Source organism: Lytechinus pictus, chromosome 3 (assembly GCF_037042905.1).
Source record: "Lytechinus pictus isolate F3 Inbred chromosome 3, Lp3.0, whole genome shotgun sequence".
NCBI classification, from domain to species: Eukaryota; Metazoa; Echinodermata; class Echinoidea; order Temnopleuroida; family Toxopneustidae; genus Lytechinus; species Lytechinus pictus.
The window spans coordinates 35656636-35678085 of record NC_087247.1 but is presented as its reverse complement, the minus strand read 5'-3'; the positions used below and the strand labels follow the sequence as shown (position 1 = coordinate 35678085).

General features: G+C 34.2%; 1 protein-coding gene across 1 annotated transcript in view; it reads right to left on the bottom strand.

The window, feature by feature from the left end:
* LOC129257363 (uncharacterized) overlaps positions 1 to 21450 on the bottom strand; it is a 73224-nt gene that overhangs the window by 26091 nt on the left and 25683 nt on the right. Inside the window, exons 14-26 of the mRNA XM_064096919.1 lie at positions 17877 to 18029; positions 15465 to 15673; positions 14905 to 15059; positions 14302 to 14355; positions 13600 to 13682; positions 13094 to 13174; positions 12162 to 12312; positions 11359 to 11519; positions 8033 to 8114; positions 6307 to 6485; positions 5483 to 5530; positions 4499 to 4636; positions 3972 to 4235 (exon numbers count right to left, since the gene is read on the bottom strand). Of these exons, the coding sequence (XP_063952989.1) occupies positions 3972 to 4235; positions 4499 to 4636; positions 5483 to 5530; positions 6307 to 6485; positions 8033 to 8114; positions 11359 to 11519; positions 12162 to 12312; positions 13094 to 13174; positions 13600 to 13682; positions 14302 to 14355; positions 14905 to 15059; positions 15465 to 15673; positions 17877 to 18029 (1758 nt within the window). The remainder of the gene's footprint in view (positions 1 to 3971; positions 4236 to 4498; positions 4637 to 5482; positions 5531 to 6306; positions 6486 to 8032; positions 8115 to 11358; positions 11520 to 12161; positions 12313 to 13093; positions 13175 to 13599; positions 13683 to 14301; positions 14356 to 14904; positions 15060 to 15464; positions 15674 to 17876; positions 18030 to 21450) is intronic.

Sequence of the window (21450 nt, the reverse complement as noted above, 5' to 3'; positions counted from 1 at the left end):
ATTTTAGTCCACATGCAGATATCTTCTCCTCATCGTCTCTCCTCGTTATTCTTCGTAAATTACTTATTTCATGCATTATGTTGTTGTTCATTTCACATTTTTCTTCCCCTCTTTTGGCCACTATCATTATTCTAATTATGTAATTTAATATTAATGAATAATTTGATTTGAGGGGTCCACAATTTACAAGCACAGCTTCACAGTGGACCTCTCCATTTCCATCATGTTATTTTCAGCCACAAATATTTAATGATCCATATTAAGTTTCAAATTTATAATTTAGATGAATATATATACATATATATTGTGTTACATGTATCTTCATTACATTTCAATTGTTATAACTGTATTTATGATGGATTTTGTCTACTGTTTTGTTGGAAATGAGAAAAAACTAGATTTTAATTCGTCATGCGGACGAATTAGGTGGTCTGTCATGATTTTTCATTCAGTGTCGGCTAATGTTGTATGGAATGAATCACTTAGATATGATTGATAATCTTGATCACAGACATCATAGGAATAAATTTTGACCATTGCTAAATGTGATTATTAATATGGTGATGACAATCGCGGATGATTATAATGATGGTGGTGATAATGCAAAACAGTAAATACGAAATGAAGTTTGGAGCACGTAAAACGCCTTAAAAACTCCTCAAAATTTTCAGACGATTTTACCAAAATTGGTTTTCCAAAATTGCGCAATGAAAGGCGCCTTCATTTTCACAGCAGCTAATTTTTAATCGACAGTACTTAAATGTTTTTTATGCAAAATCTTTTGAAAAATTCTTTGTACTGTCAGCAATTTTTTTTAAAAGATTTCAAGCAAGAATTTTTACAATGTCAGTGGGTATGAATTTCACAGAATATTTGAAAATTCATAGGTGATACTTTTTGAAAACTAAAATATCTTTGATATTTTCATTCAAAATTTCTGCTAAATTTCAATAATCTTTAATGAGAAGTTTCACAATGCTACAATTTCACAGCATTCACTTCAATACAAATCAGTGATGTATTTGATAAAAGAATTAAGTAGAATTTTTGGGGGTAAATGTTTGCAAAATTTCTGCAAATTTCTAAACATTTCACATAATATTTTCCGTCAAGAATTTTCAATATCCATATATCAATTGTGTAAGACTTCGGCATTTACTTGAAAATTATTACTTGATGATTTTTGCTGAAAAACGTCAGGTAAAAGATTTAAATACTAGCGATTTTCCGGTAAAATTTCGGGAAAATGTGTAATTAACGAAATTGCAAAATTTTTCATTTCACAGATACCTGAAAATTTGTAATACTTAAAAGTTAGTAAAAATGACATAAAAAAAAAAATCCAGGAATTTCCGCAAAAAGTCCGGAATGAAATTTGTTTAACCCAATAGCGTCTCAATATAGCAGTGTTTCCTAAACAAATGCATAAATGATGTTGTACAATGATAAAAATTACCCCTTAAAAAGTTCAGGCAAAATTTCAAAAAATGTCCTACATAAAAAACCGCAAAGCAAGGGGGTTTGAAATTTTCAGCAAGACCGTACAATAGATTAATAAAAAATGTCCTTAAAAATTTCTCAAAAATTAGGTCCAGAAAAAATGTGAAAAAAATTAAACAAGTCATAACACATTAATGCTGTGGTCAAAAGTGAAAATTATCCACACGTTATTTGTAGACAAATGTCTTCACTACATCATATCAAAATTTGGGAGAAAACTGACCAGTAATAACGAAGATACAATCAAATACGTTGACGTATGTTGCAAAAATATGTAATTTTCACCAATAACTTAATTTTGACGTAATTACGAAATTTCCAAATAAGATATTGACTATATCCAAGAGGAGAAAATTGGGGGTCAACAGACTCCCTGAAGAGCTACAGTGAGTTTTATATAGGCATATTTTTGCCCATTTATGACTTATTTTGCGAGTTTGCACGCGCGAGTAATGCAAATTTGAATGGACGCGCATTCCTGTATTATTGGTTGTAAGAGGCTGAGTGAGGTATCAAATTAATCAGAAGATAATGGACAATGGACATACATAAAATAGATGGTGACTCGAAGATGCATGCCGATGGTAGGTGCAAGAACGCACACGCATACCTGTGCACGCGCAAATTCTTGACATGCTCAAAATGACCTGAAACGTACCCAAACTTGACCACGGTCGATTTGGGGAATTTTAAAATTTTGACGCGCGCGTACGTGCGCGTCGTGACCTTTGCATGACCTCTGATGACATGTCCTGATGACCTGTCACCTGAACTTGATATGATGCAAATATGAATGATTTTTTATGATTAGTTGCGATGATATGATCAATTATTTAATTTTACAAAATGGCGCCTAGATGACGTCATCATAATTTGATAACCTTGAAAAGTTTCGTTTCCCATGTCCATAATGATGTCCACACATGACATGAAAATCAAGAAAATTGACATGCCCGATTTTGAGATAAAGTGGGACAAAGATTTGGCAATAAAAATAAAGAAAATTCTGACGAATATAAAAGGTGATCTGTCATATTCATGACAGACCACCTAATAAAACTGAAAACTGAAACTGAAATTTGTTGCACTTTCAGTGTTTAAAAAATGTAGAATTGCTCTCATCCTGAGACAAATGATATAAAGTAAAAAGTAAATGATATAAAATATGATTATATTATATGAATATATTATGAATTCAAGTATTCTGTGATGTGAAAATAAGACAGACAACTCATAGAGTGGTCCAGCTAGTTTAGACTGGAATTCTGCCTCATGAAAATCAATCCAACTTTCTCATTTCTTAGAGTTATTTCAAAGTGTAGTCCTCATTGAGAGATATCATAATGTACATCAAATAAAACTTTATAGAACCTAATCATTTCAATTCAATTAAAAAAAGAGAAGTCAAATTTGCAATATGAATGGGGGTAAGATTAAAAAATAATAATTTCTTGTTCATTTAAGAAATTTAAGCAATTTAATGATGTCATTAAAGAAATTTAGGCCTTTACATGAATTGAAAAATTGGAATGCAAGCACAATATACAAATTTAAAATTCTGAATTCTAAACTATTCCTAGTCTTTTTCTTCAATAGCATATTTTAAATCAAATTATCAAATAAAGTATTGTAATTTCATCCATCAGAAAAATCAATGTGCACAAGACTTCACTTTTAGCTCTTTAATTGACACAATCTTGCATGCATTTGTACAAAAGAAAATTATTAGTTTATAAATGGACTTAAGCATCTCCATCACTTCAGGTATATGATCAAATGCACAGAAATGGAAATCTCCATTTAATGATAAGAAAATGTGGACATATGGACCCGAATTCACAAAGGTGGTTTTGAAAACCATCTGAAAAATCCATAGTTTATGCAGATTTCCTGTATACAATATGCTTATTTACCATGTATATTAACAATATGTCCAATGCTGATGCGCGCTTTTGTCACAGTGCACCAAATGGACGCCTGTTGTCATGGTTAAGTATGCTATTTTATTCACGAGTCCACTGTCTTGAATTTAATGAGTCCACTCTTCAAAACAGTGGAATCATGAATAAAATAGCGTACTTAACCATGGCGACAGGCGTCAATTTGGTGCACTGTGACAAAAGCCCATCAGCATTGGACACTTTGTTAATATACGCAGTATTTAAGCATAATTTAAGAAGAAAATCTACAAGACCGTGGGTTCAACCGATGGTATTCAAAACCACCTTTGTGAATTCGGGCCATGGGGTCCAACTTTAATCTGTGGCAATGCACCCAAGCAAAATCTACATGTGAATTCCAGCATAAAACCTAAGACACACACCTTAAACAAACCATAATCCTCCATTTTACATCATTCTGAAGCAAAATCACTATTAAATAAACCTGAAGAAATTAAGACAAACCAAACTGTCACACTACCAAATGTAAATTACACGTATCACTCTTCCGCATCAAACAGTCAAACTTACCTTAGAATCTGCCAGGTCCTTTTCGTTGCTCGACTGTCTTTTGCTATCAGTACCTCTACCTGCTCTTGATAATATAGGCTGTTTCTTCTTCTTCTTCTGTGGAACCACAGGTTTCTTGGCTCTTGCTGCAGCATCAGGGGCACCAGCTCTATCTTTTCCCACAGGTCCATCCAACTCAATGGTTGACATTCCAACAGCAGGTCCTTTGGAGGTATTCTTAGTTTGCAGAATCTTGTCTTCTGCCTTTCTCTCAATCTGCTTGGTCTGTTTGATTTGAGATGAATGATAATATCAAAAATGTACAAATCGTTGGAATTACCTATACCCTAATAAAAGGATTAATGCAATTCATTCTCCAAAGACATCTCTCTAATCTATTTTGTAGAGCACATGTTGTTTTTCTTGCATTTCAATATAAAGTTATTTTTACAAAAAAACATATTTGACTTATGGTACATTTCAAATATTTCAAAATTATACTGTGGATAATAATACAAAGTGAATTTCATAACTATATAAATTCTCACCGATAACTGTGCAGTAGCCCCTAATTCCGCTTTTTGAGTGGAGGATCCTATTTTTCCTGTTCCAGTTCCTTCTTCACTTGACTTATGACCAACACGGGTCCTGTTTTTCTTCTGTTCTTTCTTCTTAATGGGTGATTTCTAAGATTTAAAAAAAAATTCATCCCATCAAAATTTATGCTTCCACATTGCCAGATCAAGTAAAATTTGAGCAATTTTTGGTCTGCATGCACAAAATGTTGCAAAATTTCCGAACCGCGTACCCAGGGGTCGCAAGTTTGGTCTCAAAAGTGGTGTGAGACTTGAAAGTAAGGAGTCAGCGAGCGATGCAGTAAAAACAATTTGCGCAGCGGATTTATCGCAAAAAAGTAAAGGGGGGCTGATCAGCCTCTCCCTCCCCCCGTCTTATTAGGGTTAAGACTATGAAGAAAAATGAGGACATTTCATATAATGAAATACAAAAGAATGTGAGTGGTTGCTGTCATGGATTCTCGTAATTCCATACTGACCACAATGTGCTTTTATATTTCATATCTCATTTCGATCAATACGATTATGCGTCACATATCATGTGTGTGTCAGCAATTCAGCATGACTGTAAATCAAACTCATTGGGAAATACCCCCCAATTCATAACTGCATTCTATGCATGAGCCAAAAAAGTTCATTGATCAATTCACTGATTTACTCTAAGCACTTGTGATTTGATGTTTATTCATACATTCCTTTTAAAATATGATATTGATCACACCCACTATAGAATTAGAATACAACAAAAAGCTATGACAGGAAAGGTTACGTAAAATTTTCATTTGAAAAGTGTTAGTGCTCATCCTAAAGAATAATGTAGGTCATTTGAAAAAAGCTGCTCATGGGCTTATTTCGAATTGGCTTATTGCTTTCTCACCATAACATGAAATTCATTCCAAAATTATCTTTTAGGTAAAAACAAGGAGAAACTAATTGGGTATGTACACATGAACTTACACCTGTTGATGGCCGACTCTTCTCACTACTTTGAACATCCACAGATACCTACAAAAATAGAAGCAGAACAAAGGTATGTATGACTACAACTCCTTAACAATAAAATTGTTTGATCTGGAGTAGCTATTATCATTATCATAATTGTAATTACTATCACTACCAGGTTCAAGATATGCATTATCTATGCATAGCTAAAATATTCTATATAGATAATAATTTAATACATTGAATAGCAAACAAGCAAATAGATACATTGATTTATTGATAGAAACATCGTATTTTTCGATTCAATGATTTGTAACTTCGTAAATTCTGTAAAAAATAGCCTACCAATAATTTGGAACAAAATATCATTAACTATGCATTTAATAAAATCCATTTCAACTTTTAAAAATAGCTAAAACTTCATTTGTACTCAAAGTATCAATGATATTTCACCCACCTGTTTTCTTCTTGTTCCATTGTTTCTTTGTTCATTTTTTAAATCCCGTGAACTTTCCCATGTATAATCAATATTCTAAAATATATATAGGAATTATAAATTTTTGTGAGAACATTTATTTTGCAAAGCCATATCAGGCTTTTCCAAAGGTTCTCCTTTTCCATTATCAGTCTTTTGTAAACGATGAACATTCTTTATGCATTTTTGTTTATATTTTAATATTTGTATATACATGTACATTGCTTGTAATAATTGTGCGCATATTTTTATGCTAGTGAAATGACAGCGCAGCTACAATGAAAATGTGCTTGTTTTGAGAGTGGCATTTTCTACTGATTAGAGAGAAAGAAAGAAGGAACCACTAATAAAGTCATATAATTACCTGTGATGGGGCACTTGGTTTCTTTAAAGTGGCAGAGCTTGGTGATTTCCTCATGTTTAGAAGGGCTTTGGAATCAATCTTCATGGTAGAAAATCCATATCTTGGTTCTTCTATTTTATTATCCTTCACAGGAGCAGTATCAGATGGTTGAGATGGTGGTTTCCTCTCAATGATAGAAACTGCAACAGGGGGGGGGGCAGCATTCAAACCATAGAGTGATAAAAGCCAGAATTGGGTACAGGGACATTTATTTTCTGTTAACTGGTACATTAAAAAAAAAAATCAATTTTTCATTCGTTACTTTTTGTGGGAAAAAAATTGAATTTACCTTTGCAAAACAGGATTCATATTCTTTCTGTGTATATTTTGTTGGACAAAATTTCCAGTTGAGATCAAGTTTACAAGTTGGTTTAAAGAAATGGAAAGACCATTCTAAACGAAAAATCACTGTCCCTACAGAATTCACAATGCTTTTAGTTTTAAAACCAAGTATTGAAACCACTATAGTTCATGCATGTTTCAAGCATTAATTCTACCCAAGTGTATTTCAGATGTCTTTGATATTACCATCATAGGAGGTACAATTGATGAAGAGGTAAGCATGCCTACGGCATAGTGGGATTAAAGTAAAGCAAAATGAAATGAGTTGATTTAGTATGTGCATTGAAGGGTCCCATGATTGATGCAAGCTTCTGTCACAGAGTGTTAAATACATGCTTTCGAGATCACAGTATATTTAACTAAGCATATCATTCATTCAAACAAATTAATGTACATTCTAACTTTGCAGAGTTGAATTATGGTGAGCCTTAAACATTCATGAAGTTACCTTAAACCAAACTATTTTCTTAATTATTTAAAAGATTTCAATTGTTTTTATGAGTCACAATGTGTTTTTTGGCACCCAGAAATAATCTGTACTGTACTGTTTGGAGCAGAAGTAATATCTGGAATGGAGCTTCCTATAAAATGAACATTGTCTATCAAGCACTTAAACAACAATGACACTGAACTTCGATGGGACGCAATGTATGCCAAACTTTGAATGTTGTAACAATACAGAACTTGGAATTAAAATTAACATCAATTACCTTCAATCAGCTTAAGCCAACTAAATGGGTTAAATACTTCAGATGTTCATCCCTTATCTTTTAATTTATCAATGTTTTTTGTTAAATAAATACAATCCATTTACTTAATAATCAATTCAGGTATCAACAAGTTTCCAGGGGGCCGTTTCATAAAGCTGTTCGTAAGTTAAGAGCGACTTTAAGAACAGCTGGTGATCATTTCTTATGCGCTAAACCATCACCAATGAATATACCATTTACCACAAGAAAGGATCACCAGCCGTTCTTAAAGCCGCTCTTAACTTACGAACAGCTTTATGAAACACCCACCAGGTCTTTCTTTTACAGCTATAAATGCAACTCAACTAATTTACAAACTCAACCATTCTCTCTTTTTAATATAAATCTGAATGTTGTTTATTTTGAGAATTTAAAGGGCTTATCATGTTGTGATGCCCTTCTCAACCTCTGAAAATAGCCAACATGTAGGTGCCTACATTTCTAAACAAAGTTAGAGGCTACTTCTCAAATGCCTTCGTAAAAATGCCTTGCCCTCCTATGGGGTTAGAGCAAGGGCTGTATAACTGTAAATGTATTAATTGGTTCGTAGATATAAAAGATTTTCATTTCTATCCAGAGAGACTACATGGACTTACTCCGTTCAGTTGGTAAGAGAGGTTCTTGTTCTTCTGGTTTGCCGGTCTCCTCCTTCTCTTCCTCTTCAGATTCACTAGATATCTGGAAGAGAGAACACAACATATTAGCCGACAATGTTACCAATAGTAAGTTTTACAAATGATATGCATATTCAACTAGGGTTTGAAAGTTCAGCCAAGTCAGCACCATGACCAAACGTCATGAAAGAGTACAGTGGCTCAAATCTGATTTATAATGGCATCAAATTTCATATTGTTCAGTTTGGTTTGACAAGAATTTTTTTTAATCATTAGTTGCAAAGTGAGAAGATAAGACAGAGTAATACACATGTGGAAAATATGTAGAAATAAAACAAGTATGAGCCTCCTTTACACAAAATTTCAGAAAAGGTACATGAATTTGTGATTGTAAAAGTATGGTGAAATTTTACAAATATCCAATATATTGTTGGTTTTATCATTGAGTACTAGAACCTTGGGTTTGACTAGATATAGGAGCACAATTGGGATGACCTGGCAATGTTATTTGCACAGACTGGCTTACTTCATATGAGGGAGCCAATCATATTGTGCTCATTCATCATTGTCATTTAACTGGTGATTTGTGCCCTTTTTTATCTCAAAAATTAAAATGGTATAAAAATAATCCTGAAATCATAACCCTTGTATTGATATACATGTATGATAAGACCATATTCACAATCAATGAATTCCAATTACTGTAATAACCCTATTCTTCCTGAATTTTGTGACAGCTCCGGCGCTACGTCTTGCGCATCTTTTAAGACCATAAATAATGCCACATACGCGGTCCAGAAACTATGCAACATATTTTTAGTACATGTCAGATTCTTAATTGCTCAAATATGTGATTTCATGTACGAAGTCAATGCAAATTGTGTTTTCAACCAAAAATCATCAATGTATGATTATTTTACTCTTCCTGGTTTCAATGCATTTGTTGCTGTTTGATTACAAAAGAGTCCACGAAAAACAACAATAAACAATCTTTTTAGAATAAAGAACTTCACACAACAAAATACATAAGGAGATAAATTGTTTCGAGTTTTTTTTGTAAGATTTTCACCCAAAATAGCATTCTGCTAGCTATTTTAAGTGAGTAAAAGGCAAAAATATTCATGTCATGTACTTAAACAAATATCTTTAAGAAAATAATTTTTGAAAATTTTACTAGGCTTGGGCGGTATTCTGAAAGCACAATTAGTGCTCAATTAGCGGTCAATTAGCATTTTGGTATTCTGAAAAGTCACTTAAGTGTCCCTTTCCTTATTTGGCATGGGTGCATTGCGCACACTTGCAATAGTATACAAATAATGCATGCAGCCGAGTGCTTTAGTGGAAATGCAGAGCACGCGAGGTTTCTTTAGATAGGTGCCGCACTGTGCACGAGCCGCTGGCGGCGAGTGCCCAGTGTGCACCATCTGAAGAAACCAAGCTTTCTCTACATTTACTTTTATGCACAACAGAGCAAGTGCATTATTTGTTTTATAAAATAGCAACACAGAAACAAATTCTTGAAAAGTTACAGTACAGTTTTGTTGGACTTCTCCCGGGACTTCTACCGCACTAGTCTGCTTGAGCGTGCAATGTCAATTTTCGTTGCGCACCTTTTGCACTGCCGTGCAGTGCACAAAAAAGTTGGATGTCATGTGACGCGTATTGGCCAATCATGATGCTTGAAATAATACACCTATTTTATAATACGCATTATGACCGCGCGAAGAGTCAATTGAGTAGTTACAAGACTTTTGGTATTTTGAAAGTCTTAGCGCTCAATTAGCGGACTTTTCAATGGGGAAAGATAATGGTGATAAAAGGTTCATTAAGTATCATCATCTTTTGCTAATTGTGGCTTTCATTTCTAAAAATATTATCAAATTGGTTTACTCCTGTGACTAAAAAGAAGGAGGAACGAAGAGAATTGAGGAGAAAGGTATACAAGGAAATAGAATAAAGGGGAAGAAACAAGTAAAATAAGGAATAGGGAATATATCTGGTAATAAAGAAATGAGAAAAGAGGGAAAAAGAACCAGACATTGTCTGCACAGAGAAAATATTACTTTTATTTTTCTATATTTTATTTTGTTATTAGCATCATACAGTATTTCATATTTTGCACAATAAAGGAGACTACCAAATCACAGTAGGTGCAGCAAGGTTCAGGGATGAATCAACTATGTTTCCAACAATAAAAAATAATAGTATTTAAATGATTATTCTTTCATAGAATGAAATACAACAAAAATAGTGAGTGAGTGATGTCATCATATTCCTCACCTGAAAAATGTCGTAACTTTTTTTATATCCGATTTAAAGATAAATGAAAGTTAGTTGCAGTAAATACTGATTTCACGAGAAAGTCGGTAAACCAGGCTTAATTGTCACTATATCATCGATGATCTATATCTGGTACAGTTACAAAAACTGAACTTTGTAAAATCTTGAAATCTAAGCTGAAAAATGTTCACACTGAAGATCACCGACACAGATAAGCGCACGTGGGACAGTGTGTTATTATTGCTTTGAATGTCGGCCCGACACTTGACCCGAATTCCGTGCTTATTTGCTAATTTCTCGGCAATTATACAATTTCTTCCAGAATCCTTTGGCACATATTTTTTATTTATACAAACAGACAGTTTGGTGGTCATTTCATTGGATTCTGTACGAACTCATTTTGAAATCGTTACCACAACTGGCATTTATCTTTAATTTGATAGGAATTTTCAGCTTTTTTATGCTTGTCTGATTTTTAAAATCTACTTATTCAAATCAGTATTATGTTGGAGAAGATTTCCCTTAAAATAAAACAAAGAGTATGTTCCTTTTTTTTTAAATAACCAGGAATAAACCCCCCTCCACTGACACAAATGTGAATATGAAAAGCAACAAGGAAAAAGAGAGAGAAAGGGAGAAGACAAGGTTTCAACAATATAATAAACTTCTAAGCATCTCTGATGCAAGAACTTTAAGGATTATTTTTCAGCAAAAATTCTTTGTATCACTAGCATGCCCGCGGCGCAGTGCAGCTGCAACTAGGCGCTGCACTGCAAGTCAGCAGAGTGAAGAGACATTGCACGTTAACTTCTATGTTGAAAGAGCACATTTGATTGGCCAATTAGGGGTGTGGTCTAAAGAGAGTTAATTGAGCACTAATAGAGTTTTCAGAATAAGAATTTGGAGGTGAAAAGGGCAATCAATGCATCATAAACAGATTAAAAAATAACAAACCGTATTACAAATGTGACAATTATACACTTGTATGGTATCCGTGTTGCATGCCATGTGTTTAGGAGATTACTTACATCAGAAACTGATATATCACTTGGGGTAGAGGGTGGGGTAGGCGTGGGGGAGGGGCCTGGAGAATGTCCAAAGCTTGGAAACTCAAAGGATCCACAAGTGCCATCTTTCCTGCCATGAAATGAATGCCTTCTTGAAGATTGTTTGCGTCTCAGGGAATAAACTGTATAGATTCACAAAACACACATAAAAGAGCTAAGTATTTGTTTCAAAATAAATCTATTCAATTATATCCTTTCTCTGAATATCTGTTTGTAAATACTGTACAATACATCTTTGTACGTCAATATTCAATCACAATATCACAGTTCAAATACAAGTCCATATCAATGATTTTCTTTTTTTTAATGAGACCTGCAAAACCTCTATGTGTTCTTCTAATAACAATGAATATTTATGAGTATCATTTGTAACAAAGAGATGTAGCTGTGAGGTTCTCACAGATGATCCTGTACTATACAATTGATGCAAAAAACCCTAATATATGTAGCTCACCAACCTCGGACATGAACAAAACAAAGCTGTAATGTGATGCTGTTTTTAATGAGCAAATGACCGTAAAACATAAGGCAATACAAGCATACAAGAATACTTAAATACAATGCAAAAATTCATACTCTGTGAATACATGTATGAAAGAATAAGGATGCAAGATAAACTTCATGATGCAAATCAAAGAATGACGAGGGCCTTTTAAGTGATGTATTGGGAGGAGAGCTACATACAAATGAAAATAATATTGAACTTTATTATGATTTAATGCACATGTATTTGTTTATTTGCCATTCATACAATTTCGCTATACCTTCTTTATTTTCTTTAATTGCTTGTGTATTAATAGCATCACTGGCGACCAGCATATCAACAACAGAAAGACGACGAGGTGTTGCTGTAGGTGATTGGTAAACTTCAGTAGCTGCATGGGAAAACTGGCTCTCTGTGTCATCTTCATTCTCCTGCAAGTAAATTTCACATGATATTGACAATTTAGATCAACCTCTATTTATTTCACAGATTAAGAATTTGAAATGATCTCGTGGATAGGTCTCTGGACAGCAGATTACAAGGTACAATGTTCAAATCTCACCTTGGCAGATTTCATTCAATCTTTCACCATTTGTTTTCTTTACGGTTCACCTGTTAGCTTTTCAAATAAAATCAAAGCCTAAATCTTATTTGGATCACTATTCATTTCCTGACTTGATATTTCATAGCATATTCCTTGAAAAAAAAAAAAGATTTTGTTTCCATTTGTGACCGACTATGTATACAGTACAGGCAGATATTTATATACCCCAGTACTCATTGTTATTCATGAGAAACATGACTAGAAGTTTTTGAAAGAGAAATTGCGTTTACATAATTATACATTTTAACACTAAAAACAAGTTTTATAATAAAAACAAATCTAACAAAACATAATGTATTAAATAAAGATAAGATTGCTTTTACAGAAAAAAATTAAGAAACTGAAAAAGTGAATTCAATCGAACTTTTTCTAAACTCATCACCAGTTTTTATATGGAGATATTGATTTATAAGTTATTTGTCAGCTTTATCAACAGAAACAAACATTTATAGCATGCAAGGTGTATACTTTTCCCTGTGCTTTGCTGAGAAAAGTGACAAGTCTGTACCATCCATCACCAACTTAACAACTTGATCGGGACCCTCATCATTCACGAGAAATCATATACATTAATATAACAGCATTATCAGTCCCATCATGCAACTTACCACATCTGAAGTTTCAACAGAGCCAGAGGGGGATGCTTCTCCAGCTAAGAAACGCTGGGTTAGATCTAAATTAAAAGGAACCTGAAGAAAAATCTAAGTAACTCTTTTAAGTTCAAAGTGTCTCGGACCAAATTTCAAAACAATTTGCTGTGATTTAATGAAAACTTACTGTAGTGAGGCGAAAATCCCCAACCCCTCCCCACTCTCTTTCTCATTTATATTGAAGTACATGCAAATCCAAGCATTAAAAAATATTTAAAAAAACCAAAAAAAAAACATGATGTATCCACCTATAGTGGGCAGAGGCTTAGACATGTCTGTGCTGGGAATCAATCCAGGGCTTAATTTGGTTAAGAATAAACATGCTTTAACCTTGGTTGTGGAAAATTGGTAGATGAAAAGAAAACATGTTGACTGCTGTATACTGTCGTACCCACATGCACTGTACCATGATGATCCAAAACTAGCATTTAACTGGTAAATAGTAGAAAGATACAGTTGCTCACCAAATAATTGTCAAGATCTAGTGGATCAGGGTTGGCAGCAGCTCCTTCGTATTTGACAGCTGGATCTTCATAGATTTCAGATTCTGAAAATAACAACGTTGTCTAACAAAAATCAGAATTTTAACACAAAGCATAGTGGCAATGGAATAGTTTGACAATAGCCACTCGTAAGAATTTCTTTGATTTTAACAAAATTTAGAAAAATTTGTAAGAAAAGCCAGTAAATTCCTAGCTTCATATAGATGGTCGATAGCTAAAAAACAATAGATTTTTTAAATAGCTGGTGGCTAAGAAACTGAAAGAGAGTGATTAACAGGAGTTCATGCATATCTGGTGAATATACATGACAATAATTACTGAATAAGAAAAATATTACTTATAAATATATAATTAATAGAGATTAAATTTTCAGAGCATTCAACATATATAATTAGACACATTTCTTTCAAAGCAATTTTAAGTCAGCTATAATTAAAAAAAAAAGAAAAGCAGATGTTTAAATGGGTTAAGCAACTGGCATATAGTGATACTGCTTTTTGCTGGCCACACTTCCCCCAACTTACACATAATATTAAATAGAGAATTACACCCAAATTTTACCAATCTACACAAGTAGCTTTCCAAATGCTTCTGCACTATTCAATGGTAGCAGTATTTGCAATTTCGACAAACAATGTAGGTACAAGTACTCCATCATCTTACCAGTTTCAAAGGTATCCTCTGAATGTTCAATAGACTGGTCTGCATATGGCAACACTGTAAATAACAATATTTAAGAAAAAAAAAATTCATGACCATGTGATCTTTGAAGGAAAATAGGATGATCCCAAAGTGCAGCTGCTACCCAAGTTTGGTTCTATAAATATGTCCCAAACTTCAACATCTAACCTCAAATGACCTTTGACCTCATCAAGTGATGGCATGATCTCTTGCAATTTCTTGCATTTGATCTCACACGTCATCATCACATGACCGTATCCCCAGTGCATCGATGAACCAAGTTTGGTTTATATTCAAGCAACCGATGTCAAGTTATTAGTCACAAGAGCGTCTTGCATGTAGTCTTTAAATCTATGATGGACAAAGAATTATGAAGAGATGCCCTTTCGGATTCAAGAGTCTTGCCTTCCCTTTGGTTGGCGAGACAAAAATGGAACATGACCAAAAAATGTACTACTTTCTCTATAAAATGAGGAATCTTCTCCTTCTTCCTTCACTCTACTTTCTCTTTCTCCCTACATAGTGCACTATTGTATCATTGAAAATGAGGGGGGGGGAGTCACAATACATGTACAAATATATTACCTTTGGTATGATCAATGAGAAAGAGGTGGTTCAGATATCCAATGAGAAGATCTCCTTTGGCATTGAGAAATTTTGCAGTAGACAGGGTCTGGCTCAGTGTGATCTCTGTTAAGAGCGTTTTATTACAGTTCCATACCTTGATGATAGCATCAGCACTGAGAAACAATTACAATCAATTTAATTCTGAATATGAAAACAAATCACTGAAATGAGATGAAATGAAATAAAAATGCAGCTTTTACTTTGAAATTGGACTGCATAATTTGTACTTACAGTGCTAATTAATAAGAAACTCTTAACTTGAATCTGCATCAATTATCGCTCTTCTATCTCCTTTATATAAAAGAATATTCCCATGAATGGACAAATATTCCATAGAATAACTCTTCTACTGTTAACATTAGTACCTCAGGCATCTCCATCACAAATGCAGAATATTGTTCCTCGGGAAGTATGCTGTATGGCACATGGCCTCCATGTGCATCATCAAGCCATACAAGAAGATTCCCCTAACCTGTCATCTATAAAACCCAGCTTGGAGCACTTAATTCTTTCCTCACCTGCAAGAGACAAAAATCCCTCTATCTGGGCACGCATCCATGCCTACAACAGGCCCGGTGTGTTCCTTGAGTCCTGGATTGTTGTCAGAACCAATCTTAGTCAAGGATAGTCCTGTGTGTCTTAGACCTGCATGGGGGTCATCTGACACTGACTGGAGCTCATGACTCTGGACAGCTCCATCAGAATGTCCAGTGAATAACTTCTTACCCTAGAAACAAACAAAATATCTTGTTTATCCTTGAGAGAAATTTACTTCTGTAAGCTATGAATCCCTGCACACACCTCACGCTTCAATTCCACCTGCATCTGCACTGCACCCACCATACTGGCATCCACTAGACTGGCATTTATCTTGATCACTAATGTGTTTCTTACAATTTCATCCTAATTTCTTTCAGAGTCCGCCACCCATTCAAGCCCTACTGCTCCCAATGGTGGGCTCCTGCATTCCATGCTGCATAAATTTCAAACTAAAAATCAAGACTAGAAACTTATATCTTTACAATTGTTGTTATGTAAATATTATGTGACCAGAATAAATCAAATAGCTGGCATGACTATAATGTGCCCACAATACAAATTCTAGGGATATTTACCCACAAAAAGAATATAAAACAAGGCAAACGCCAAGCGTTGTCTCGCCTGTATATTGCAGTCATGAAGAGACTGCATGTCAAAACTATGCTATATGACTTAGATGGACCTCTGTTACGAGTTTGGCGATCCCACCTCGAAGCTATAGAAAGTTATTGTGTGTACAACACAGCACAGTGCCAGTCATGGAAAGTTCATTGACCTTTGACCTTAATCAAATTCAACTCACATTCGAACTTGACCTGCACCTTCAAGAGATGGACCTCTTGTATGAATTTGGCAATCCTACCTCGAAGATATAAAAAGTTATTATGTGTACAACACAGCACAGTGCCAGTCATGGAAAGTTCATTGACCTTTGACCTTAATCAAATTCAACTCACATTTGTTCTTGACCTGCACCTTCAAAAGATGGACCTCTTGTATGAATTTGGCAATCCTACATGTACCTCGAAGATATAGAAAGTTATTGTGTGTACAGCACAGTACAGTGCCAGTCATGGAAAGTTCATTGACCTTTGACCTTAATCAAATTCAATTCACATTCGAACTTGACCTGCACCTTCAAAAGATGGACCTCTTGTATGAATTTGGCAATCCTACCTAGAAGATATAAAAAGTTATTATGTGTACAACACAGCACAGTGCCAGTCATGGAAAGTTCATTGACCTTTGACCTTATTCAAATTCGACTCATATTCGAACTTGACCTGTACCTTCAAGAGATGGACCTCTGTTATGAATTTGGCGATCTCACCTCAAAGCTATAGAAAGTTATTGTGTGTACAACACAGCACAGTGCCAGTCATGGAAAGTTCATTGACCTTTGACCTTAATCAAATTCGACTCATATTCAAACTTGACCTGTGCCTTCAGGAGATGGACCTCTGGTATGAATTTGGTGATCCCACCTCGAAGATATAGAAAATTATTATGTGTACAACACAGCACAGTGCCAGTCATGGAAAGTTCATTTACCTTTGACCTTATTCAAATTCGACTCATATTCGAACTTGACCTGTACCTTCAAGAGATGGGCCTCTGTTATGAATTTGGCGATCTCACCTCGAAGCTATAGAAAGTTATTGTGTGTACAACACAGCACATTGCCAGTCATGGAAAGTTCATTGACCTTTGACCTTATTTAAAAATCGACTCATATTCAAACTTGACCTGTGCCTTCAGGAGATGGACCTCTGGTATGAATTTGGTGATCAGACCTCAAAGATATAGAAAGTTATTATGTGTACAACACAGCACAGTGCCAGTCATGGAAAGTTCATTGACCTTTGACCTTATTCAAATTCGACTCATATTCGAACTTGACCTGTGCCTTCAGGAGATGGACCTCTGGTATGAATTTGGTGATCCCACCTCGAAGCTATAGAAAGTTATTGGGTGTACAACACAATTGTTGACGACGACGCCGGAAATAGTGATACATATGTCTCGCTCCGCTACGCAGGCAAGACAAAAAAACACCCCAAAACTCTTTCAGAAAGGCTAATTTTTTCATTAATTGATAAAAACCATAACTTAAAATTTTCAATTGACTAAAGAATCTTGTAATTCCATAAGTTTGTACAGATGGTTCCAGCAGGAAGAGTTTAAGAGGAGATTCTGATCGATGGTAGAAATGAGTAGCATAATTTCAAGGAATTCACTTTTTAATATCTACAGAAATTGTCTCGATGGCATAAATCAGTTTGATGAAGATTGATGAATCATTACCATTTCACAATCACCATGAACAAAATTGATAATGAAAAAAAATTAATCGCAATCTGATGAAAATTCACCATCCTATATGCACTCACCAATCTTGCATGTCCCGTGGTGTCAGGTGTAACCAATGCTTCATGCATGAGCTGGAGCTCTGGTAATGACCAAAACTGGAACAGGTCTTCTTCTCTTAGGTGACTCCTAATGACAAGGGTATCATGGTAGTGATCCCGTTGCATATCAAGAATCTAAGGTTGGTGTGGACAAACAATAGTACGTAAAAATTATTTTAAAATTCATGCAAACATGGTTTTCTTTTCAAGTAATAACAAGTGGAATGCCTCTGGCAGTCTCACCAGCATTACGCAATTTGATATAGCAGCAGTTCTAACTTTGAAATCCAATTACATAATTACTCACAAAAGAAAACACTCATATGATAATAAAATACTATGTCCATTGACCCAACATGGCCTTTCACCATGATCATGTAACCTAAGACATGTGCAAAACAATCGTTGATTACCCATATGTCTATGTTTCATAGTGTGGGATCCATAAACTTTTTTAAGTTATGATGCCAATTCAACAAATACCCTCAACATGGCCAAAGTTCATTGACCCTAAATGAGTTTGAATTTGGTCATGTGACTTGAAACAAGCACAAGATATTCAGGGATACATGGTTACTCTATGTCCCAAATTTCATGAAAGCAGTGCCTTAATTTTATATACAATTGATAATATTACCAATAGCATTGCTACTTATGGAATTTATTCTCAAGTTGGCCAAAAGATTCAATAATAAATGTTTGAATGATCGAGTTAACATTACCAAACGTTTACAAATAATGCTTCAGTGATCATTGAAAATTTGCTCAATCGATCATATCTTTTTGTACATAAATCAAATCAAAGTGATGACTTTGAAAACAGCTATTTAATAAGTATTCACACAAAAAAAAACATTCATATGATAATAAAATACTTAGTCCATTGATCCAAAATGATCTTTGACCAAGATCATGTGACCTAAGATGTAAGCAAAACAATCATTTATACTTGATGACCCTTCGGTCTATATTTCATGAAGTAGATCTATAAACTTTTTAAGTTATGATACCAATTCAACAAATACCCACAGCACAGCCAGAGTTCATTGACCTAAATGACCTTTGATCTTGGTCATGTTCCTGAAACGCGCGCACGATATTCAGGGATACATGGTTACTCTTGTTTCATGAACTAGATCCATAAACTTTTAAAGTTATGATGACAATTTTACAAATACCCCCAACATGGATAAAGTTCATTGACCTTAAGTGACCGTTGACCTAGGTCATGTGACTTGAAACTCAGGCAGGATCTTCAGTGATACACCATTACCCTTATGTCTCAGTTTCATGAACTAGGTTCATATACTTTTTAAGTTATGATGACATTTAAAAAAACTTAACCTTGGTTGAAATTTCAATGTTGACGATGACACCGCCGTCGCCGTTGGAAAAGCGGCGCCTATTTTCTCACTCTGCTATACAGGCGAGACAAAAACTGAAATCTGACCGAAGAACATACATGTACTCAGTCAAATAATTCTGTAAGCATTTGTATACATCGTGAATCTCGACTACACAGTACAGTGCATCCCACAAAAAAACGAAACCGAGATTTGTAGATGATTTATGATGCCTTAATCGCAAATACAATAGACAAATAACCTATCATTGTAAAGCTTAGAATATCTTCTTTTAGCTGGTATAACATACAGGATTTTTCAGCCATGCATGAGTGAATAAAAACAATTTGAAGAAAGGATAGCAAAAAGTCATTTTGCGGGGGTATCAAAATTTAAAAAAGCAAATCACATGACTAAAAAGTTCAATATCTGCTCTTAAAATTGATAGCTAAATCGCAGAAAATAGTAAAAAATAAAAAAATAACAAAGTTATGTTCCTTCGAAACAATGCTTGTATACAGGCCATCAGCAGAGTTCAATGTTTTCCATCATGAAAAGAAAAAAAAGAAAAAGAAATAGGGCAATTCCATAAAATGATCTACCTTTTTGTTCGTCTGACCCCCATTTTCCTCAAGTTTTACTTCACTTCATAAACTGACCAAGTCATGGTTCTTTGAGAACACTACAGACTGTCAAAAGAACAAGATATCAGAGACAGAAAGTTTCATGAAGGTCCCACATATAAGGGGTCGGACGTACATATTTTATGGAATTGCCCAATTGTCATTCCTTATTTGATTTTGATGAAATTTAAATGCTTTGTCTGAAAAGTTATTTAGCAAAACAGGTATTTAACGCTTTTTAATGGACACGGTGTCCATGTAGCATTTGAGATTTACAGTCAATACCTCAGATTTCCTATGCATACAGTAGTTTCAAAAGAAAATGTAAAAATTGTCATGGTGTCCATGTACATGTAGCATTGGGAAAAGTCACATTTGGTGGACACCGAGTAGCATAGTGACAATTTTCTTTTATAATAGAACTAAGCAAAGGAAATCTGGGTCATTAGACCTGACTTAACAAGTAAAGGTACATATTGTTTCAAGTTTTGGACAGTCACATAATTATAAAATATAGATGAACAAAATAATGAATGGAAATGGGGCATGCGCAAAAAAGCCATAAAAAGGCTTGTTTAAACGCACATAACCAAGATGTACATGTATTAATCTTTAAAATAAAATTCAGTATATGGATGCAGCAAGTACCAAAGAATAAATAAAGATAAGAATCACCATTTCATTAAACAAATTGTCCGTCTATAATACAGGCAAAATCTAAAGTTAAAGAACACAAAAATGAGTCTGCATGAAGATCTAACAAAGACTAATCGCTCACTTCTGTGGGAGGCAACAAAAGCAAGTAATCTGCAAGGATCCAATGTCCTATCAGCTTGGTCGTCCAATGGGAAGATCATTGTATCGGTGAAAACTACCAATGGACATATGAAGAGACAAATAAACAGGAAAGAAGACCTCCTTGTCATTGGCTAGTTATCAAACATTGCCAATTCGTCATATGATTATTCTGTATCAATACTTTTTCTATTTATGATTATTAAATTTGTGTCATAAATGATACAGACATGAGCTGCAAACTCTCCGATTTGTTTTAAAGACCAGTAAATTTCTTTTCTTTTGACATCATGACTTGCAGCTATGATGACCTGTACCTCTGGATTAATATATATTGTTATTTTTTTTTGTTCATATTCATTGCTCAATAATTTTGACCTATTTTAATATGAAAGTCATTCAAGTTTAACTTGACTTCACCGTATTTTCATTTTCTTTTTATCTTTATTTGATGTGACACTTCATATTATACTTTTCCTTGTCATGTTATATTTACATAGGTATATTAGCCATATTAACATAGGTAATTTAAACTTGTTATACTCGTTATACTTTTCCTTGTCATGCTATATTGACAGTGGTAATATAAACTTTGTTATTTTAGTTTTGACTTGAGCATAGTTTTCCTTCTGTTTTTCAATTATATTATAATCTTTATCTTTGTCATGCTATTGACATTGACATTTGTTATTACAGTTATTTTTTTTTTCTCTCTCTCTTTTCTCTTTTCACTGAATGATTGTCATTTACACTGTGTTTACATTTACAACATGAAATTACAAGTTTTACGATTGT